A 24,082-nucleotide genomic window follows, 5' to 3' on the forward strand; every position below is an offset into this window, starting at 1 on the left:
AGAAACAAATAAAATGCAATTACCTTATAATGTAATATTCATTTCCAGGAGAACAACATTTTTGCATTGCAAGTATAATTAATTGAGCTTCTCCATGATAATAAATAAACTACTATATATCAGTTGGCTGCACCAATCCAGAGTGAACCCCAGATTTTATAGTGCTGTAATGGGATTTCCCCTTTTAAAATCAACCATTTATCTAAAGCTGTTCTAAATAAGGCATAAAGTAGAACAGCCCAATGTACTAAATCATGCAGAATGAAGATTTCCATTAATTAATATCTTGTCCTATTATTGATGACCTTTTTGTTCAACAATAACATCAACTTCTATCATAAACAGTACATTTGGGATTATACATTACCTTCAAACAAAGGCCACTTTAATGCTGTTGTTTATAGCATAGAACACATTCGTGTTGTGTGATGTCGTGGTAATGGACTGTATTAATCAATCCAAAATCACTTTAAAATCTCTAAAGCTCTGTCTACACTACATGATGATGTCATATCACTACCATAATTGGGCATATCACAACCATATTTGGGCACATCACACTTTTTTTTGTCAAAGTAGCTTGATAGTGTGGACAGAGCTTTACAGAGAAATTCTGTGGTGTACAGATTTAATTTGAAAGAAAAACTATAGCATGAGAACTAAACAATCACCACTATTAATATTTGTTGCACTTTATTATTCTATATTACATACATTATTTAAATAAAACAATATTTAATATAGTACTGTACTGAATAAAACCTGGCACACACTAGAGCTTTCGGCTGAGCCAACTGGCACGAGTAACAATTGGCTCACTAAAAAATTTGCCGCAAACTGTGATCGCGTTCTATCGGACGCACACTAAGCGCCTTCAGTACGCGATTTTCTGATTGGATAATTACTTGCTACGCTATACGGCACGCGCTGAAATATTATAATAAATCAGAACATGTCATGCGCAGTGGATTTTTTTAGTGAGCTATCTGCTCACGTTCGGCGCACACTTGAGAAAATGGCACGCGTGCCAAAAAATATTAAACACGATAGATATTTTCCTCAGTGGCCGATTCCTCACGAAATCCCCGGTGCACACTGTGAGGCAAGTGTTACTCGTGCCAGTTGGCTCAGCCGGAAGCTCTAGTGTGCACCAGGCTTTAGGTAGTGGATGTCGGCTTGCATAGTTTAAGTTTGTCATGGAATCTGATGGCTAGCTGACTAAGCAGCTAAGTTCTTGCAAGTTATAAGAATAAATATGCAAATCTGTCAGGAACCATTTCCTAAGGTACGGTACATATGTAACCTTATATGTTGTGCTTACAAAATGCTGCTGGCACCACCAGAAAACTAGAAATTCATTGAATCTAGTTTACTGTTCACATAAACAATTTAAGTTTTTGCGCGAACATAGTACGATTTGCTTAGAATTCTCATAAAATCCTTTTGTTATATCTGAATATATCTACACTGTCCCGAAGGACCGGTGCATACCAAGCAAATTTGCTGGGTCAATTCCGCCCTCCAAAGGCCTGCTAAATCCTGATAGACAGCCATTAAAATGTGTTAAGGAATTATTAACTAGTACATGTACTGTACTATCACAGTTGTGACACTGTCCACATACATTTACAGAATGTAAATACCTTTAATAATTACTAATACCTCTCTAAAATAGATGAATAGATAAAAAGATATATCAATAACCATCATCATCATCATCACATGTTGATTCAGTTTCCCCAATATCATCAACGATCATTGTTGGAAATTGCTCTCCACGATGGCACAGCAACCCATAAGTTAAACGATAACACTGAACGAATCTTGGATCATTCTTATCCATCTCTGATAATAATGGCAAAAACTCTGCTGCAAGCAACTACAATGAATAACAATATTACATGTATGTTGCTTGTTGAAACAGTATAACTATTGTAATGAGAGATTTTAAATAACACCAGTACAAAAGTATACTACATTACTATATGTATCAAGGCAAAGTTGGGCAATGAAGTATGTATGCCTACTTCTGTTGGGATCAGATTCATCAAACCAGGGAAGAGTGTAATCTTACTCTTCCCTGATCAAACCTGTTTAGCAAAATGAAATCATCTTAACTCTGTTTTAAAACGATGGTTTGTTAGTTTTCAAAATAATTTAAGCTAGTATTTTTTTCCTTAAATATGAAATTCCAAAAGAAAAATAAACTGGTTTGATAAATAAAGCCTCATTTTTGTACTTAACCACTTAGCTATCATTGTACTTAAGAAAAGGGATTGATAACTGCCCAGATATTTGAGAATTTAGAAATATATAATATTGAGACAGAACATAGGAATTGGTAATAGAAATAATTATATATACCTTTTGTGTCTGTTCTTCCACTTCAAGAATCTGTAACTCTAGTTGTAAACCAACTAGCCTTTGCAATTCATTCAACTTGCTATACTCTATTCTTACAGGTAAAATACTTTGTGGGTAAATATCATCTAAAACATCTGCAAATGTAACGTGGTAAAGACTAGTTAATTGAAAATGTGAAATTAGCCATAGAACTGTCTAAAATGAGCTAAGATAGCCCTGTCTCAGACTTAAGTTTTAAAGATGTATTGTCCCCCAAAAACATGAAAAATGGAGATTAATTAAATCAGACTTAGAATATGTTATTTTGTAGTTTTAATAAAGTTAATCACTTCTATAGAAAAATAATGGTTTCACCTATAAATTGACAAAATAAATAGTTAAATTCAACCAAAACCCCACTGGCTGGCAGCCAATTTGGCCATTTTTTGCTTTAAATTACAGTTGTTTCAGGTAAATACATTTTTTTTCGATCCAATTTTTGGTCAAAGTGGATAATTATTATGTTACATTAAAATGGCATATTCAACCAAAATTTTGTTAAGAATTATTTTTTCAGGGGGACAATACATCTTTAAGCCTATTCAAAGTTACATTTATTACTTAGGCACAAAACAATTTCACAAGCATCTACAGTAGAACACTAGACTAATAAGGAGATACCTTCAAGACTAAAGAGTCCTATTAATAGGTTGTAACCTGAATAACGGTTATGGTATTATAACATTATTATATTCACCTTTTTTATTTTCCAGGGAGAGTGTCCCCTTAATAGGGTGTACCCTCCCTTAATAGGGTGTACCCTCCCTTAATAGGGTGTACCCTCCCTTAATAGGGTGTACCCTCCCTTAATAGAGTGTACAGATACAGATACAGATACAGATACAGATAACTTTTATTGTCCAAATAAACTGGAAATTGCATTTGCTCACTTATCACATAAAAATATCGTATAAAAATATCGTATAAAAATAAAGTATAAAATGTAGAATAACAATATAAAAATACACAATGATTAAAAAAGTACATCATAAAATTACAGCTCAAAAATATTTAAGTTAAAAATACAGATCATTACAAAACGGTTTAAAAAGTGTCTTATATTTCATTATTAATTATTATATTATATTATTTATTATTGTTATCAAAATTATTGTAGTTACCTCTTAAAGTCATCGTTAAATTTTTTAATCCCAGCTGGGAGAAACGAATTTGAGTATCGACCCGTCCGCGCCAACACCGGCCTCAGTCTACCACTTCTACCAATGTGGCAGCGAAGAAGATCCGAATGAAGGGGGTGGCTTTCCTCCTCCATGACCGCCTGTAAACCATTTTTCAATCGTTCTCCGTAGTGACAATCGTAGACTGAGTCCGCTGTCAGCGCCGACGAGCCAATCACTCTTAATGCCCTTTCTAACACTTTACATATGCGGCCCTTATCTCCTTTGTTTATGTTCCCACCCCAGCCTAATAGGCAATAATCCCAGATTGAAAAAATAACAGATGAATAAAACATAGTAAGTATCTCTTCCCTTACCCTAAAAACGTTCATTTTCCTCAAACAGTACAGTCTAGTATTTAATTTTTTAATTAGTTGATCTACATGCTCTCCCCATGATAAATTATTGTCATACGTTACCCCAAGATACTTATATGTTTTAACGATTTCTCCCTCATGTCCTTTAATCTGGACAGGCTCAATTTCCCTTCTTTTTTTACGGCGGAAATCTATTCGCATTTCTTTGGTTTTTGCTACATTAAGTTCCAGGAAATTTTCATCACAGTATTTCGTAAACCTAACTATTTCAGATTTGAAATTTGTATCGTCATCCTCTTTTATTAAACCTATCATAGCAGAATCATCTGCAAATTTAATTACTGGACAGTCCGGGAATCTAGGTTGGAAATCTGACGTATACAATGTGAACAAAAACGGTGCAAGTACAGTACCTTGTGGTGCTCCCGTATTTGTCCGAATAATGTCCGATCTGACATTTTGATTTAGCCTAACAAACTGGAGACGTCCAACGAGGAAGTTAAAAACGAACGAAATTAGTAAATTGGGGATATTCATGCCGAACAACTTATTAATTAAAATGTGTGGTACCCTCCCTTAATAGGGTGTACCCTCCCTTAATAGGGTGTACCCTCCCTTCATAGGGTGTACCCTCCCTTAATAGGGTGTACCCTCCCTTAATAGGGTGTACCCTCCCTTCATAGGGTGTACCCTCCCTTAATAGGGTGTACCCTCCCTTAATAGGGTGTACCCTCCCTTAATAGGGTGTACTCTCCCTTAATAGAGTGTCCCCTTAATAGGGTGTACCCTCACTAAGTTTGTCCCAAAAGAGAGGCACTTATTTGTGCTACTTCTTCCACATATGTCTCAATATTATCTATTATATCTGTCTATAAGCATATGTTTAGCTTCATGGTGTGATTGTTTGGAACATGAATGAATGTAGTAAACCAGACTCACCTTGGTTATCTGGTGAAAGAAAAAAAGTTGATGGAAGTTTACTACTTGTGTCATTTTTAACTGCTGTCTTCAATTTCATTGCTTCAGTAATTTCACAATATTTTGCTTCTTCTGTTGGTAAAAATAAAGGAAATTCACTCATCTAATCCTGAGAACTTAACACCACAGTTGTGAATCCGTAAACATAATGGGCCAATTAAGGCTTAATTATTTACTATGCAAGTTGGTGACCCACCTAGCAAAGTTAGCAAGCCCATAAAACCACTTACTCAAAAGGCCCATTACTGTGGTGTAATGGCTATAAGCACTCACTGCCTGAACCAAAGGGTCCCAGACCAGGAATACTAAACCAGGGGCCTTAGCCCTGTGTTTTATGCCACTGGGCCAATGACTGGTAACTACTCTTACTTAGTCCTAAACAAGCCCATGTCTATTCAGTAGACTTACTTACGTTGTTCAAAGTCTTTTATTTCTGTCAGTAGTTGTTGAGATCTGTTATGAATTGCCTCCATAGTTACCTTAATCCGGTAAAGATCTTGCCAATTTGATTCATCTGCATTATGGGTAAAACAAGAGTATGGTACTAATAAACATTATCATTATAAAATACAGTAGATTGAATGCAAAAGGAACACAAATATCGATTGAAACTGGCTAGGCATTACAACAATACTGAGATAAGGCTGTATATCGTAAGCGGCCGGGTGTACAACTCAATAGGTCTGAACATAGATAAGTAAAGGTATTTATTCTGGTCCTCAAGCCTATATTGGTGATCTCATGTTGTATACTGTAAGCCTTCAAGATGTTACCTGATATTTGTGCCAGTGACAGTAATTGTTGGTCTGCTTTGCCAATTAACTCCTCATATTCTTGTTCTAACCTTCGATACCTTAAATCATGATCATAAAATGAGAAACCTCCATTGGTTCTTAATAACTGCAGAGAAACCATAATGAAAATCGTTTAACAATCGATAGATTACTCTTGAAATGGAGCATTAAAGCTCTTACTCTTTTGCACTTTTTAAGTTCACACAAGGCAGTGGTGAACTTACAAATTATAGTCCATATTCAAGGATCATATGCTAATATGACTGTTTGCAATTTTATACATTTTTAAGCGTGGTTCCCACTAGAACACAATGCAAAGTAATGCAGCGACATATCGACGCAAAGTGTGTGGGAACCGACGACGCAACATTGCTGCAAACATCGCTACAGGAAATAAAATCAGTTCAATTTCACGCAACAACGCAAAGGCAAAAGAACACGGGAAAACATAGTACAGCGCGTACTCAAAAGTATGCAGGTTAACCATGCTAACGTTGACGTGCAACAAGCAGGTTTGATTTCACGCAGGCGAGGGAAAACACAATTATTGGAAGGGCATTTCCTTATGTTGTGTCGGTTGCGTTGTGTTGCTAGTGGGAACCAAGCTTTATATACCTTTGTGTTTACACGATCAAGGAAATACTGACATTCAGGTGTCTGCTCTGATCTTGACATGACCTCTAACACTTTGTTTATAAGACGCTCATGAGCATTGAAGGTTTTTCGGAAATGCGATGGAAACTTTAATTTTGATCTGAAAAATATGAATACTTTATATCGTTTATTCATTTCCAAATTATGATGCTTGCTTATAAAAATAATCCTAGATTCAATGATCGGTTTATATTTGAATCATTAAAGGTGATGTGCTTTGGTTAAATTTATTATTTGTTGATTCTTACCCATCTGTTTTTAATAAAAATGGTACCTCCTCTTCTTCCTCCGTTTCATCAACTTCACCTCTTTTGTCACTTAATTGAGGTGTTAAATTCTTGGCAGAATTTTCTGATTTCACATCAGATTTCAGATGAGGCTTGGACCTGCAATCACTCAATCTAGGGTTTTTCGCATCATCAATATCTGTGTTTGTGACATCATTACTTATGCTGTTTGTAGCATCAGTCTTTGTGCTGCTTACATCATCAACATCTGTGCTTCTGACATCATCAGTGTGATTCTGACTGGAACTTGCATTACTTTTTAACATTTTTCTAGCAAGTATCTATAAAACAAAGGAAAACATAATTTGTAAACATGTATACAATTTGCACCTAGTTAAAATGATTAAAGGATGGGGGAAATATTTTTATCACAAATGAAAATGAGTGTTTTATTACCTGAACATTTTGAGCAGTCCTGTTTCCTCTTGTTGAATGCTGTCTCTTAGAAGCACTATTTCTCGTCCTCTCATTGGCTGATTTTACTGTTGGATGTTGCCTGTTTGCGTTAGCAGAACCAATCTTCTTTCTCTCATTGGCTGATGCTGACAAAGCTTTCTGAGAATAACTACTTGTAACCTTTGAACTTGGACGTTTACTATATCTACCTATTTCAGAAGCTGATGTTGAATATTGTTTCCTAGTAACTGGAGGAATTTTAACCAATGGTTTACTTTTTGATTGTTTTGTTTGAGTTATTGCTGCCTTCTTTGCTCCTTCTTTTACCGTTACTTTTCTTTCCTTTTTTTCTGAAGTTCCTTTTTTATGAATTCCAGAAAGTGAGATTGTGGATGTATCGCTAATTAATTTAGTGAGGTCTGATTGACTGATTACCCCAGTTTGTGATGTTTCATGAGCAGCACTCTGAACTCTATTCTTACGGTCTTGTTTATCATTGCTTTCTTTCTGTCTGGCATTAGGGGGTGTATCTTGTGATTTACCCACACATTTCTTGTTTTTTGGTTGAACAGCCTGAACAAAATGATGTAATACATTATTTCAGAACCCAACAACAGGAAATGTGTTTATATTTATAACATTACATTGTGATACATTACCTTAGCAAGAACATCCCTGGCTGCTTGTGCTTTAGTCAACATTTCTTCAACCTCATTCAACATCTGTGTTTCAATTTTATCTTTCTTCTTCTCTTTCACATCTTCCTTTTTATCATCCCTGGCTTTATCATTCTTTCCAGTTTCTGTACTTTTCTTCTTTTTAGGCCATGGTTTCAGTAGCTCCTTGCATTGTTGAATGACCTGTGATTCAAATTCTTTTTTTTCTTTAGCAAGAGTGTATATACCAACTAGGTAATCTAACACCCTAAAAGAATTCATAGACAAATTCATCTGAAATTGTTGTATTATACAGTAATATTTTAACTAAATTAATCTAGGCCTAGTAGTAACCTCTATAGTATGGCCTCTATTAATTATTATGACTAGTTTAGTAATTGTCGGCGCAACGGTAAAATAAAACAACTACTAAATGTATAAAGTAAGTACTGCGGTAAAAGCTATGTGGTAGGTCTGCTACACTAGTATTGTGCGACTATTAGTATTAGATAACAATGAGGCTTGTTGGATATATTAGAGAACAATAATTAATAATAATATGAATACAGGTGATTGTGTGGCGCTAACAAAAATATTTACAAAAGAACTTTTATTATTTTTAAATAATATTTATTATTAATTTCTAATATATTATTACTAGGCCTAGGCCTACAGTACTTACTACTGACTGAAAGTAGGCTCAACTACAAAGATACTAGGCTAGAGGCCTATAGGCCTAGTAGACTAGCCAGGGTAGTCCTTCTTAGTCTTACAGCCAAGAAGTCCTACCCAGATACATACATTCTACTACACTCGCCATTTTGACTAGGCCTAGAGCTATAAACATGTTACATTTTACCGACAGGAGGGGGGTAGGCTAGGCAGCCGGCTGAACGCAGCCTCTCTTTTTTATTTTAGGCCTACCTAGCTAGCCTACTGCAATAAAAACGGGGAGACCTGGGGATAGGCTAGCTAGCATATCCTTCTAGGTTCGATAGTAGTCTAGTGAACAAACGTAATATACATTTACGATCAAATAAATCCTAATCAACTAGGTTATTTACCCAGACAGTTGATTGAACGTCCCGCTACTGGGCGCAGCCATCTTGTTCTTACCAATAATAATATGACGTAACACAAAATTGACCAATCGAAATAAACCTTTCATTCAGGGTGCAAAGGTCATACGCGTTCGAAGTTTTATACTGTAGAGTGTACCTGTGAGCGCGCATGGAGAAATAATATAACTTATTTCACCATGCTGTGTAATTGAATGCTTTACACTAGATATTAGTATATATTATATATAAACTATATCTATATAGGTCTAGCAGGACATACAGTAGTGAATTTAATATACAGTAATTAGTTTTATGTAAAGCCATATTGCATTATTAAGTCACAACTATCAATGGTAATTGCAAGTAAGTTTTGCAAACGAACAAAGAATAAAAAACAAAATTGTACTTTTTAATTATTTTTATTTTGAATGCTACTTGCATTTAAAACAGGATGACATTATCAAAACCTGTACTAACTGGATTAAACATTTAAAAATAATTTTGTTGTTGTTGTATTATTGTTGACTTTGGTTATCAGTTATGTATATTTTTTCTTTCATGGTTCTAAATATATTAGAAATGATGTATAGTATTAGTTGTTCCAGTTTATGCAGTCCAGTCCTTGGTGACGGCACCACCCCAGTCAGTTGAAGGGGCTGGATTAGCCCAGTCCTGAGTGGCTGCGGGATCAGCAGCAGCCCAATCTTGAGATGGTGCTGGCTTGGATTTATCAGCAGCGGCCGGGGCGGCAGTTGCAGACCAGTCATCAGCTACGGGTTCGCCTGTAGACCAGTCACCAGTGGTTGCCGCACCAAATGGTGTTGGCATCATGCCGCTGGCAGCAACAGGAGCAGCTGGATCAGCGCCCCACTGTGGAGAGAATAGTACTATTAACAACAACGAAGACACTTCAGAAATATGCTTTTCAACAAGCTGTTATAAATCGAAAGCAAGTAGGCATATCATGGGTTGTTACAACACATTTTTAGAACATGTTTGACATCTAAAAATGTATCATGGTAAATACCTATGCATGATGTCGCACAAAGATTATTCAATGTTTCTGGCTTTTCAGCACAACCAGACCACTATTTTCTAGCCTGGCTGCTTCCTATTAAACCAGATGGGTTTACTCTTTGCCCGCTACTGGCATCTCATCTTCATCATTAACTGATGAGCGGATGTGGCGAGTGGGCAATAATATTGCAACATTAACGAAAAAATTTAAATTATACTTATTCTTACTTCCTCTACAGCAGGCTGAATAGTGTCTGGCTGTCCACCCCACTGTTCCTGGTATCCAACATTGACAGAAGGCTCCTCTTTAGCTTGAGCCCTCTCGCGGGCATCTTGTTCATCCTTCTCAGCCTATTAAAAAAACACAATTATAAGTTGTTTGGTACTACTTCAGTTGAAAAAGAACAAAACTAATGTGCAGTGTTTCTGGCTTTTCAGCACAACCAGACCACTGTTTTCTAGCCTGGCTGCTTCCTATTAAACCAGATGGGTTTATTCTTTGCCTGCTACTGGCATCTCATCTTCATCATTAACTGATGAGCGGATGTGGCGAGTGGGCAAAACAAGTTCAACATTGGTAAAGTTTATTTAATTGAACTAGAGTGGCTATAAAGTTTTGGATGCTTCAAGTTCCATTGGTAGATACTTACATCTTCTGGATCACGGTAAAAGTACAGATCAGGCATAATCTCCCACTGAATTTCACGACTAATGGTTCCACGGAGACGGAGCACTTCACGAGCAAGCATCCACCACATCAGGCCGATAGAATGGATACCCTGGAGGAACAAATTTAACATAAATATGCGATACCTTAGAAGTACAAACATTCTATTATTGAGTAAACATACTAAATAGAATGGATACACTAGGTGAAGATACCTCAATGAGCAATTAAGATGCTATTTTGTTTTGTAAAAAATGAAATTTGCATATCTTAATTATTGTTTCTGGCTTTTCAGCACAACCAGACCACTGTTTTCTAGCCTGGCTGCTTCCTATTAAACCAGATGGGTTTATTCTTTGCCCGCTACTGGCATCTCATCTTCATCATTAACTGATGAGCGGATGTGGCGAGTGGGCAAATTTGTGTAATATTTCTGTTTTTCTTACTGAAAAACAACTCTGTCATAAACAAATTAAGTAATTTTACCTTATTGTTACACGGAATGGCAATATCAATGTGACGTAATGGAGCATCAGTGTTGCAGAGAGCAATAACTGGTATATTCACATACGACGCTTCGATTATCGGTTGGTGATCGGTGCGAGGGTCGGTCACGACCAAAAGACGTGGCTCACGGAATGCAGATTGAATCTGATTGGTGAATGTACCAGGAGTGAAACGCCCAGCAACTGGCGTGCTTCCAGTTGCCATAGCGAATTTCAACACAGCTCGCTGAAAATTAATTTAAGAAAGAAAATTAATCATTTTCAATTACACTAGTTAGCGATTTTTTTTAATGCACTGCCAGTTTACTTTTTTTAAACTAGAACACTTAGATGCACGTTTTCTAGCCAACAAAAATACCTTGAATCAGCCTTGTGTAGTACAATAGACAAAACCACTCTTAGGTCAGTGTATCAGCAAATATCTATTAAATTTAAAAGCATGTTTCTGGCTTTTCAGCACAACCAGACCACTGTTTGTAGCCTGGCTGCTTCCTATTAAACCAGATGGGTTTATTCTTTGCCCGCTACTGGCATCTCATCTTCATCATCAACTGATGAGCGGATGTGGCGAGTGGGCATAAATTATTTTTTATGTTTCATTACTTTGTACATCTAAATATACACTTTCTATAAGCATACCTGGCCATATGGACGAGCTGAAATGACACAAACATCAGCTGGGTTCTCTACTGCCACGATGGCTCTAGCTGCTAGTAGGAGCTTCTCCCAGGTGCGACGAAGATTAACAATGTAACCCCCTAAAATGATAAACAATACAATTTTATATTACAGACCAAAAATGTTATTCCATCTTGAGTAAAAGTTGTTATTGTTAGCACAGCCAGTATGAATCAAAACTTTAAATAGAAAAATAACAAGAGGGAAAATTTACCATCGCTCTTTCTTTTGTAGATGTACTGCATCATCTGAAAATCAACATTTTGTGCTCCAATATGAACACCAGAAGCAAGGAATTTGGTAACATCATCCTCTTTGAGGGATAGAATATCATGATTTCCGGACATTTTTTATTGTCGATCGTTAAAGTTACGGGGATCAACCTGAAAAGTACAGTAGTAGTTTTAAAATTTATTCCAGAAACCTACACTACATACAGTTATACCTATAATTATATTTTAATCGGCATATATTATATATTATGCATATTTATTAATGATGTATTGTCCTCCAAAAAACATGAAGAAGATTAATAAAATCAGACTTTGAATAGGCCATTTTGCAGCTTTAATAAAGTTTCCATTCAAAAATGAGAAAAAATAACATTTTAACTTATAAAAAGACAAGATAAACGGTTAAATTCAACCAAAAACCAATTGGCTCCAGTCAATTTGACTAGAGTATTTTTTGCTTTTAAGTTTCAGTTTTTTAATGACATATTTTTGGTTGGTAACTAAAAGTGAATAATATGTAACATTAAAAATGCATTATTATTCAATAATTTTTTAACAATATTTTTGCAGGAAAATACACCTTTATTAATTACACAATCCATGTGGCACAATATTATAATGAACTAAAATTAATTATCTTTTTTGTATATTGCATTATTTATTATTATTAGTGTGCTGGACTGCTGAAAAAAAACTTAAGCACTTGGTCGGCTCATAACTTCATCCAGCAAGTCACTTGGTCTAGGCCTCGCCTACTACCGTATTGTGGCGAGTAGGCTACCTACTCGCACCACCACATAATTGACGATTATTTTCACCCGACACGTCACACATGGCATGTCTGGCCTAGAAACTTTATTAAAATTAACGTTTTAAAACTCCAATTTTCAACCTAATTTATGACTACATAGTTTCTTAAACACTTATTGCTTATAATGTTTTAGGAAAGAATGAATATTTCTTTTAAAAATTAACAAATATCATCAGTTTTGTCAGTGCCAACCTACAGAGTTGTAACGCCAAATGGAGATCGTGAAGAAAGGCCGAACATCGTGCTCGTGTTCAGAAAGTCGAGCGGGAAAAGAATTGCCAGATATTTTATATAATTTATCTACCCAATATTTTTCAATTTTCAAAAATACATTGGTACATATCTCTACCAAAAGAGATTCCAGTCACTCTTGACTGCTTCGACTACACGCAAAAAATGAACAATAATATTTCCTATCTTTGGTCATTCTGATTTAGTCTGTTAGTTGTTCATCAATCAGTTATAAATAGACATGGTCATTCACTCAATTAGGAAGGTAAATGACAATGTACTGGACGACGAGTCAAGGAGTAAGAATACTTGGACAAGTGTATGATTTTAAACAAAACACCACAAACTGCTAGTTTCAATTACCATAATAAAATAACTGACCACAATGTTTAAACAATAGTTTTATTGTAAGGATTTCCACTCTATAATATATTTACCGTACTTCATCAGAATTGCAACGTGAGAAACTAAAAAAATCTATCTAGATTCCCGCCAATTAAATCTTAAATACCAATCAGCCCTTAAATTATTATATCACATTATTTATTTTCTTTAAATAATATTTTTATAATCAAAAATTTATAATGTACACATTTTAATGTTGAAAATTAACCATTTATAATATTATATATTCAGTTTGTCAGCATTTGCTTAAAAAATTGTATTTACTAAAATAATACTAAGGTAAATCTTAAATTAGAAATAATCTGATTTTATACAGATAACAGACAATTTATAAAATATAAAACAGAACTATAAAATATATTAGATTAAGAAAAACCTGTAATAGAAACTTGGTAAATAATTTGGCTTGTAGGGTGGGTTAAAGGGAGAATATCCAGAGAGAAAATGAAGCAAAGGAGATCTGCTTAAAAACATTATAAAACAATAAAAAATGTACTACTACTTCTTGTACATTTCTCTGAAGTTGATGATATAAAATACCAATACATATACCCCTTTCTTTAGAGTGGGTTACAGATTATTACATAAGGAGAATAATAATAAGTTTCTATTACAGGTTTTACAGTAAATTATAATACAGAGCATTAACATAATATTTCTTTAATACAATAACTAAATCCCAACCACCAGCAGCATTCAGAAACCCCAACCAACAGAGGGCAGAACCCCCAAGCAACAGAGGGCGGTAGATTACACAAAACTAATTATATGAAATTTATAAAACAACTGGGCGTCATACTGACATGATTGATGATTTTTCATTTAAATTACATACTGTACATATACTGTACTAGAGCTATACTTGAAGATAAGCTCAAATTATAAAATAAAATATGTAATAAATCTTCTTTAAAAGAATTCCAAACATCATTTTTATAACTTATTTAAAACAACACCATACTAAAATATGAATAATAAAATATAAACATGAATGTGTAGGTTACTTGAGGTCACCTAGATCTGTATCCAATTCTTTTGTATCAAGTTCTTGAAAGCTGCTGAAATAAAAAGAATTATCATTATAAAAATAAATTGTTCTACAAAAAGAGGCAAAATCGTCCTTAAAGCTCAAGTACAGGCATGAATTTTAAAATAATATTTGGTTAATTCTACATAAATCAAATATGTGCAAACATATATCGTGACAAAAAAACATGAATTTCGCTTAAAATGGTAAAATACAAAATTTGGAAAAATTCTGCTATAAAAACTTTATAACTTTTTTTTTCAGTAGTTACTGGTTAGGTAGTTTAACCAAACCTAATGTAATAACATAAATATACATAAAAATCGAAGTTGAATAAAAACACCAGAAACGTAAAAGTTATATTACAGTACTACCTATATTAAGCCATCTGATAACATTTTTTACCACATAGTTTATTTTTCATAGTATTTTGAAAATGCCTCTCTATTCACAACATTTGTGTACAAAGAAATAGAGATTTTACTGTGTAATTTGAACTATCCCCTCACTGATAAGAAAGTGCTTATTATCAACAAGATCATGGAACACAAATAAAATTCCAAAAAGATATGAAACATAGAGAAAACTATAGATTGATAATTATTGGAATGTATGATCAGTAGAAATGTTTTGCCTGCATCTGGCCTTTAACTAAGCTAGTTTAAGGCTTGGTTTACCTTGCTGTAGTGCTATCACTGGTTCCTGATTTCTGATCTTGGTTCAAAGACAACGGATCTTGTTCACCTGCTTGAGGGCTCTCTTCTAGAATGGATGTCTCTTCCTGAGCCAAATCTTCCATAACTTCTAAGTCTTTCTTCTGGATAGGTTTCTGTGGTGTTGTCGTAGGGGTTTGTAAGGGTGAGGCTAGGCTACTTGTATCTGACTTCATAGATGGTGACGGAGAAGGTAGAGGGGAGCCTTCTTGTACCTGCATGTGATATTTGTAAGTGGTCTCTGTGCTAGCAAGCTGGCCTAAAAAAATAAACAGTCAAAATAGTTTAAATATCTCCTGTAGGGGCAATTATTTATAAGATTTTTTAACTTTGCTTCAAGGGGTTACTTGAATTGTGGAAGTCATGCATCAAGTACAGTTTTGAGGGTAGAGGTTCAAATCCAACTGTCTTCTAAAGTCATTTTCTTTAATGATTGCCTAGGTAATGATTTTCTCACCTGACTGTAGATTAAGAGAACGCCCTCGCATGCTAGGTTCTTTCGGAAGAGGAGACCACCAATTGACGAAAGATGCTACTATTGGAACCTGTCGCAGCACACCCTAAAAAACATAAAATGAATATAGCATTTATAGATATATTTCTATAATTTAAATCATTTTGAATATTAGTCAGGAATTTTAAAGGAATTCAATAATGTTATTACTTGATTACCTCTTCAAGAAGACGTTTATCATTTTCTTTGCGAAGTTCTTCCTGGGCTTCTTCAATCTTTTTCTGAATCATCTCTTTCATAACTTCCAAAAACTATAAAACAAAACATTTTTCATAAAATTTACAACATAATATTCTTGTTAATACATAGATTGCCAGAAACAGAATTATCAGCAGAATATTTTAATCCAACACTGTTGAATTCATAGAATTAAAAGCAAATCAATACAGTACAAAATATGATGAACTATACAAGTTCTTACTTTGGATGAGTCTTCCAGATCTTTTCCAATGTTAGAAATTGCCTGCACAATATCCACAAGACTTGTGCCTTCCTTAATCATGCCAACATTCACACAAGCTGTACCATCATCTGGATTTACCCCCTCTGTATATGTGATGGCATTATTGTTTGCTTTTAGACGTTCTAACAAGTCTCTGTTGATCTTGTTCAACTCTTTCTCTGCTTGATCTTTGTTATCGTGTAAGTGTCCTGATATGTAGGAAGGAATGTATCTAAAAGAAGCAGGAATTAGCTAGCTATTATTATTTAAACTAGCTATTCATCACCAATGCTGAACAAATTAATCAGGATATGTATAAAGTGTCATTTCAATCCATTTTAGTTTAAATAATTTGCACACAATTTTAAGCTCTGTCTACACTATCTGATCAAACTTTATGTGACAGAAATATGTGATAAGCCCATATATAGATATGATGATGTCATATCACTACTATATTTGAGCATATCACTACACCAAATTTGGGTACATCAGAATTTGTTTGTGGAACTAGTTTGATAGTGTAGATAGAGCTTTAAATTGGGTAATTGTACTTGAAATACTAAGTAGAGTAGAAGAAATATGGATGCAAGAAAGGAAGGAATGGAGAGAATTTAGAGAGTACTTGGACAAATAAGCTACTGTCAGTGTGCCACTAAACGTATACTTACTGCACAGTGCCCAAGCCAGCTTGGTATGGTAGGTCAATGAACCTCAACAGCTCATCAGCTTCAACAAGATCCTTGAAAGCAATCCTTTCTTTTAGTGTGTGATTTAGAATAGCCTAGAAAATAAAAATAAAATAAATTGAAAAAACTGTATCACTTTATTATTTCATCACACATGTGATGTACTCAAGATACAGTAGAATCCCTCCTTTCAGACACCCTTATTAAGAGGACACTACTGTCGAATACCGTAAATCTTCTAATAGTAACCCACACTCTAATAGTAACCCACCTTATAAGTCAATCTATAATAATAACCCACTACTCTAATAGTAATCCATGGGGGTTAATATTAGTCACAAAAACTTATGATGCAGCCGTATTTTGAAAATAAGGAGATAATACATGTTGACCTTAGGAGTCGGGGGAAGATTGAGTGTTTTTTTTAGTTTATAAAATAAAGTTAGAGTTCAACCAAATTTGTTTATTCGTACTGTTTATTATTTTTCTATGAGTTGCTGACTGGAAAAGTTGGGGGTGGGTAACTATTACTAATCTTAAATTAGGCACCTGAAAATAGTTACCCACCCCCAACTTTTCCAGTCAGCAACTCATAGAAAAATAATAAACAGTACGAATAAACAAATTTGGTACTCTAATAGTGACCCCCTTCTAATAGTAACCCACTCTAAAAAACAATCAAAGAATAATAACCCAGGGTTACAATTAGAAGATTTACGGTAAGGGGAAACAGATTTTAACACTTCGGCTAATTCCTAATTACACTACACCAATTCCTATTCAGAGGACCCCTCGAATAATGGGATACTATGTTGAGTTCCGAAGGTGTCTCCTTAAATTTTATACTGTATTCCAATATCTAGTCATAATTTCAACTTACTATCTGCTTTTGAAGACATTCCACAAATGCATTAATGTCATCAGTTGTTGTTTTATGATCTACAAGATAAAATAACAAAAATGTAAGTATTTATTAAGTAAATAGTAATTAGTACTATGATGTAGCCTCACTGAAACTTATTATTTATTACTATAAGAACCTTTCAACTTACATGGTGCTGACTGCATCGGACTGAACCGTAGACACACGCCCTCAACATCACCCCTTACAACCTCAATGTACACGTTTGGTATTAACTTGTTCATTCTAGCACCAAGCTGTAAAATAAGTGTTACTGTTAATGATGCAAAACAAAAAAAGATGATGTGGTTGACTGACTTCATTAAATCTTCAGACACCCTTTCACACAAGTTAGGATTTACATCAACTAACTACTGTAATTTCTGTATCTTTTGAATCCTCTCTTTTACTTTCCTATTTTAAGTTACAATTATGTAATATTATACCTCAACCTCACTTACCCATGTGTTAAGAGCATCATATAATTCTTTGTCTAAATCATCCTCTTCAGGTACAGAGGTTTCGCTGTATGGGGCAACAGGCAAAGTTTCTGTCCTGTCTTTATCAAATTTAAATAAAACAACAGGTGATACTGTATCCACTTGTATCTAAATAAAAAAACATTAAAAATACATTAAATCAATCAATTAATGTAATGTTTGCCTAGAGTACAACTTGCACCTTTGGAACACAGGACACACAAGCTTATTGCCATAGGAAATAATTGATTTGTCATGACCAATGGTGGCCAAGAAAGCTATGTTAATTGTGGTTCCTAGGGATGACTGATGACACATCAGTTCATAGATCATAGGTTGTCAAAAAATCAAAGCTCTCTATTAACAATTGATGGTAACAAGTGAAAATGATATACTCACCAACACTGATATAACATTTTTCACTATATCCATAACTGTGCCTTCAAACTTAATTTGTTTCTCTTTACCAGTCTTCGGTCGTTCCTGACAAAACAAGTTATATTATATAGTTTATTCTATAAATTAATAGATTATTGTTACAGATTCAAAGCATGCATAAACACTCAAATTTACTTTATCTTTCTTTCTTTATGTTTCAACATACAAACTCTAAACAGTGAATTATTTTGAGATAAAATATATCAAATTTGTCAACTTACAGAGAGCTGAATTGGTCCAAACTGACTCAATTTCTGTTGCATCATTTGGCTCTGAAAATTAAGGAATTCTCCATAAAACATACTGAATACAGAAATCAATTAGCATCTTATCTTAAAATGGCAATCAAAATTAAAATGAGATTTGAAACTTAAAACGCTGGCAAGAATGAAATATACAGTATACTGTATGTAGTATACACTATTATATAAAAGTTTTAATTAAAGTGCATGTATTGTTTTTTTTTCTATCTCAGACATCATCATATTTATTGTTTGTTTTATCTGGAGGTTTAGACTTAAAGCCATTATGGCCAGGCCTGATGATGGCTTATTGAAATCTCCAAGCACAATCAAATGTATTATTATTTAATATTTATCATTACAAATGTATATATAATATGTTGTGTGAAATAAACTAAACTAAAAATATTATTGATGCAAGTACAAGACTAAGACCAGCTTTTCAGCAAATTCTGGTTATGGACTTTAAAGACAAATTTAAATTGTACTTACCAGTTCTGCAGCAGACCTTATGGTGTTCACAATGCCTTCCTGACCCATGTACTGCAAGGCCAGCCAGAGTGGTAAAGCACAGAGCCGCTCATGCACCTGAGAATGACAGAGCTCAGCTGCTAGGCTCATAGAAGGATCAGAAGTCTTATAGAGTGTGACAGCTGGAGTGCCTGGAAGACCCAGCCATACACCAGGTTCAAGGGTCAAACTGTTAACTTTCTTTGCAGACTGTAAAAAAGATACAATATTTTATTGTATACTACTTGTTTTCAGTTAAACTTTATTGACATTATTATTAGTAATTTTGATTTTTATTTAAATATTATACTCGGACAGGTTGTTTACCATTCTAAATTTATAATTAAATATCTATTTATGCAATTTATATATAAATAAATTGATCTTTACCAATACTGATGTCGGTACAGAGTTCAAGGCCAAAGTTGATAGGTTATGTCTGCAATACAAACAAATACAACATAAGTTTAAAACAGTTATCTACACTACTACAAAATTTAGCATCACCAAAACAAAGGTAATTTGCTTACCCTTCTATGTGTAGCCACGCACCATACTCGTCACAGATTGACCGCAACCGTGTTAAATTGTCGGTATGCCCTGCCATCGGTGTACCAGCATTGGCAACCACAAGAAGCGGTGTCTTTGAGGTTGCTTCGTCGTCTTTTATGAGTCGTTCTAGTGATGCAATGTCCATAGTGTGTGTTGAGCCAAACACAGTGTTGCATGGAACAGTACACAGACTGGACAATGGTAGACCAAGCTGTAAAAGAACATAACTATTTAAATACAGTTAAACCCTTAGTCTAGTGAAGAGGGGTTGGCTGAAGTGTTAAATCATCTGCCGTAATTCATCATCTGCCAAAATATTAAAAAAGTTGTATAAAAATAATTTGTTCTTAACCTATCAATGAGTGTTACAAATATGTTTACATTTACATTGTTCTTTTGCTTTTTTTTGTTTTATCTCACTATTCTTGAGTTCATATGCCAACATGTTTAGCTAGTATTGTCTCGTCCTGTGCTTCAATTATGTTTGTATCATGTATTAATTATTTTGTTAAGGTGGCCAAATACTGTAGGAGCTTTGCTCTTTTTTTGGTCATCCTTCCATTTTTAATGCATATATTTATTTACACTATGTTTTATATTGGAAAATAAAAACTGAAACTGAAAACATATACTGTATTGCTGCTCATTCACTTGAAGGGAAGGTGTTCCCTGAATAGGACATGTTCTATTGTATAGTATTACTGGCAATGTATCATACCCTACCTAAGTTAAGGCCAGTTTACACAGACGAGAGGTAACGGTAAAGCTTGGTTCCCACTAGAACGAACGCAAGGACGTAAACGCAACGCAAGTGTTTTAACCAATGACAAGCGAAGTTATAGACACTTGTGATTGGTCAATTCACTTGCGTTGCGTTACGTCCTTGTGTTGCGTCGCTAGTGGGAACCACGCTTTAGCGTTAAACCGTGTAGCTTGTTCCACATAGTATCTATCCTGAGTGGAAACCGCTCGTCCGCTTTTGTGTAAATGGTCATAACGAACATAGATTCTATATTTTTATTACCGTTACCACTCTTCTGTGTAAATTGGCCTTTAGTTGCTATTCATCAACCTGTTGACCACTATAAGTAATGTGGGAAATACCCTCTTTATTGGTTACTACAGTATACAATATATTCTCACACTTTTATTGAAATCAAAATGCAAAATCTCTGATACAAACCTGAGTGCATATATATTGACCTAGTCCAGTTCGACTCGCGGCACTTATATAAATAACTGGAGGTTTGGTATAGAGCGAGTTGAAACCTTCTGTACCATACTTCTCGTACTTGGTGCTTAAAGCTAAACGACAAACACGTACTAGACCATCACGGTCGTCAGAGTGGTAGAAAGCTGAAGAGTCATTGAACCTAAAGGTAGAAATAATCAAATATTGTATTTAGAGAGAGTAATCCCATATTAAGGTTAAGCATCAAGCCTGCACTACTCAAATTATGTTTGAATCTCCGTCTACACTATAAAACTGGGTTGACAAAAAAAGTGTGATGTGTTCAAATATGGTAGTGCTATTCCCAAATACGGTCCATATATGGGCACATCACCTTGTTTATGTCAAACTAGTTGGTTGTGTTGGTAGTGTAGACAGAGCTTAATATTTTAACTATACCTAAATATTCTTGAAAGCCATAGGGTAACATCAGAAACAATTCTCGTTGATAGTTTCTTCAGGTGTGGAGGATCCAGCGTAGCCATGTAGGCTGCTAGCGTCTGGCCCAGCATGGCGATGTGGGCGACATCCTCTAGCTTGCTAGGCTGCACCATACTGAAAGACAGAAAACAGATATATCAAATCATATATATACACACATTAGGTAATGAACATTAATTCGAAACCGCCCGGTGATATAGTGAAATTTATTTAATAAATTTCAAACGATAAAGATGAGGAAATCTGTGAGAATGAGTATATATGGAGCTATAGCAGGGTACTGCTACCAAATTCGCACAGTGCATTCAAATTGTTGATTCGTTATAAAGCATGTACTATATACAGGATCAATTCCTCACAAAGAAGTCCCTAACAAACCACCAATCAATCACTAGTAATTCTGCTATAAAGTGAGTGCACCAGAAAGTGGCATTAGATATGTCTAGCAGGACAATCAAAATAAAATTTCTTACGGTTCCTTTTTATCTGATGTTCCATCACCATACAAAATCAAGTCTTGCAATTTCTTTACTATATCTTCAATCTTCTGGCCACTAGAAAGAAACAAAATTAAATCGTCAATAATGTTATTAACAAATTCAAACAAGTTTTCTATGCACTAAGTAGCACAGCAACCAGTGTGCTGTTAGTTTGGGACGATGTCACCACGTTGATTCTGAAATACAATAACTGTGTCAACAAAATCAGAAACTTTCAAGTTGTTATTACTGTTACGTACATTGATGACATCATCACATTACCAACTAATACCACATCAAAATTGTGAATAGCGGTCTTTTTTAGCGCAAGTTAAAATTTACATTGAATAAAGAATTATAGATCAGTAGATGACATACATTTTAGTTATAGTTCTGTATCTGTGACATAAAAACACCATTGCTGGTGCATTGGTCAGGGGTCAAGTGCAGAAAGATCAATTAAATAGCAAAGTGTGCTTAACAGAATTAGAATATAATAGTTATAGTATTATTAAAGAAAACCCACAAACAAAGCACACAACAGTTTTGATAAGATCACAACTACACATCGGGGTAAATCATTTTACCTGGCCTCAATCTCCACTGGAAGATTACGTATTTCTCGTATACGTTTCTTCCAATTTTCCTCGCGCTCTTGTTCCAATTCCCTAGAAATGCAAGGTATAGGGTAAAACATAGAAAGCGAGGTAGGTTTACTCATCAGTGAACTTCTGAGCCATTCATGTGTATCATTAAAACCAATTTAGCACCATAATGTAAATAGTAGATTTACTGACTTGGGTAATGTAGAAAAAACAAAATGTGATAAGTTTTAAGGATGACCCATTAATATGGTAATTAAAAGATATTAATAAAGTAAAAAACAAACAAATAAACAGGAATAAATGGAAAAAGAATTTTACAGATAGGTGCCCATATCATGCTATGAGTATGATTAACAAATTTGATTAATTTATTGTATATAAGTATCTCTCCAATTTTAAGACCACATTGACATTTTAGTTTTCATTAATATAATAATAATAGGAACACTTTTTTAAGGTCAGTTATATTATTTTTATAGTATAGTGCACTCAGTAATACTAAGTGGGTTTATGTCTATGCAATATAAATAAAGTGGTCTCTTGTTGGAGCGAGTCATTAATTTGATGGTCTGTTATTGGAAAGAAACCTGGATGTACTCATTTTTTTAAACCTACTTGTTATATTCTTCAATAGCTTTTAAAGACTCATCCATCTGCTCTGAGAGTTCCTTAAGTCCAGGCTCAAAAAATGTCTGTATTTCAAAATAATAAACATGTATATTATCAGAATAGTATTATTAATAACAGAGTTCAATATACTAGTACAGTATTACTAGGCCTATGCCTAGTTACAATAGGCCTAGTTACATAATAAATACAAGTTAAATAAAATTAACACCAAAAAACAAAGATCTTATAATGATGAAATGTTATTTCGACCGGCAGTACAAGAAGAGTAGACACTACTACTACAAATTTATTTATTTATACAAATGTTTCTCTTTAACAGACAATTATGTAACTTTGTAAATGAGTTTTGTAAGGCAGTACGAAACGACCAACGACAAGTCTATAGTGACCTTGAGCTTATCAAGTTCACTTGGCTAGTCAAAGTTTAGGCCCAAATATTGCCGACTGACTGAATAAACCCCTCCCAATAAGCAATTTGTAAAGTCAAATTTGGGGCTTTATGTATAAACAATCTTAAAGTAAATGCCTAGATTATTACCTTCCTAAATCCTTCTTCCATTGAAAGAGCTTTTTTAGCTTTGGGAACTGCTGGGTTTTCTGGAATTTCTGGTGTTTTGACAACATCTTCCCCGAGGCTCATCTTCGCTGCCATCTTTTCGTTTCCACGCTGGCACATTACAAATCACCAACAAAACCCCCCAAGTTAACGAAATTGTATACACATGACGCGCCATAGGTGCATTTAGTGTTCGAATCATTAGTGTATGGGATAAGACGAGCAACGTACAGTATGTTCATACGTGTGTACATACAACCGCGTATCCTCTAACTTTCAGGAAAAAGAAAATTGTTTTTGTTGTATGCGGACAAAGTGCCAACCATTAAGAGTCGGTATCACTGAAGAATGTGTATGTACA

General features: G+C 34.6%; 3 protein-coding genes across 5 annotated transcripts; all 3 read right to left on the reverse strand.

The window, feature by feature from the left end:
• Positions 1 to 751: 751 nt before the first annotated feature.
• LOC140048089 (uncharacterized) lies at positions 752 to 8,838 on the reverse strand. Its single transcript, XM_072093099.1, has 10 exons — positions 8,728 to 8,838; positions 7,667 to 7,931; positions 7,008 to 7,580; positions 6,573 to 6,892; positions 6,286 to 6,424; positions 5,650 to 5,776; positions 5,289 to 5,390; positions 4,838 to 4,948; positions 2,365 to 2,498; positions 752 to 1,879 (listed from the first exon to the last, which is right to left on the reverse strand). Exons 1-10 carry the CDS (start codon positions 8,829 to 8,831, stop codon positions 1,697 to 1,699), a joined length of 2,058 nt encoding a protein of 685 aa, XP_071949200.1. The 5' UTR covers positions 8,832 to 8,838; the 3' UTR covers positions 752 to 1,696.
• A 286-nt stretch (positions 8,839 to 9,124) lies between these two features.
• LOC140062780 (small ribosomal subunit protein uS2-like) lies at positions 9,125 to 12,905 on the reverse strand. Its single transcript, XM_072109110.1, has 7 exons — positions 12,833 to 12,905; positions 11,807 to 11,975; positions 11,554 to 11,672; positions 10,895 to 11,140; positions 10,392 to 10,520; positions 9,970 to 10,092; positions 9,125 to 9,594 (listed from the first exon to the last, which is right to left on the reverse strand). Exons 2-7 carry the CDS (start codon positions 11,937 to 11,939, stop codon positions 9,331 to 9,333), a joined length of 1,014 nt encoding a protein of 337 aa, XP_071965211.1. The 5' UTR covers positions 11,940 to 11,975; positions 12,833 to 12,905; the 3' UTR covers positions 9,125 to 9,330.
• A 356-nt stretch (positions 12,906 to 13,261) lies between these two features.
• On the reverse strand, positions 13,262 to 24,062 carry LOC140062728 (putative pyridoxal-dependent decarboxylase domain-containing protein 2). Of its 3 annotated transcripts, none has more exons than XM_072109061.1 (20): positions 23,704 to 24,062; positions 23,151 to 23,227; positions 22,518 to 22,598; positions 21,925 to 22,005; positions 21,410 to 21,565; positions 20,963 to 21,152; positions 19,758 to 19,990; positions 19,618 to 19,666; positions 19,210 to 19,437; positions 18,697 to 18,747; positions 18,437 to 18,520; positions 18,020 to 18,166; positions 17,710 to 17,815; positions 17,538 to 17,596; positions 16,640 to 16,752; positions 15,948 to 16,200; positions 15,685 to 15,777; positions 15,470 to 15,572; positions 14,977 to 15,271; positions 13,262 to 14,327 (listed from the first exon to the last, which is right to left on the reverse strand). In XM_072109061.1, the coding sequence occupies exons 1-20, from the start codon at positions 23,839 to 23,841 to the stop codon at positions 14,273 to 14,275; spliced, it is 2,592 nt and encodes an 863-aa protein (XP_071965162.1). In that variant the 5' UTR covers positions 23,842 to 24,062; the 3' UTR covers positions 13,262 to 14,272. The 3 variants fall into 3 exon arrangements, with proteins under 3 accessions (XP_071965162.1, XP_071965155.1, XP_071965170.1); XM_072109054.1 differs by having other exon boundaries at positions 13,262 to 14,330; XM_072109069.1 differs by lacking the exon at positions 22,518 to 22,598 and having other exon boundaries at positions 13,262 to 14,330.
• Between the last annotated feature and the right edge of the window lie 20 nt (positions 24,063 to 24,082).

Source organism: Antedon mediterranea, chromosome 1 (assembly GCF_964355755.1).
Source record: "Antedon mediterranea chromosome 1, ecAntMedi1.1, whole genome shotgun sequence".
In the NCBI taxonomy this organism is placed as follows: Eukaryota; Metazoa; Echinodermata; class Crinoidea; order Comatulida; family Antedonidae; genus Antedon; species Antedon mediterranea.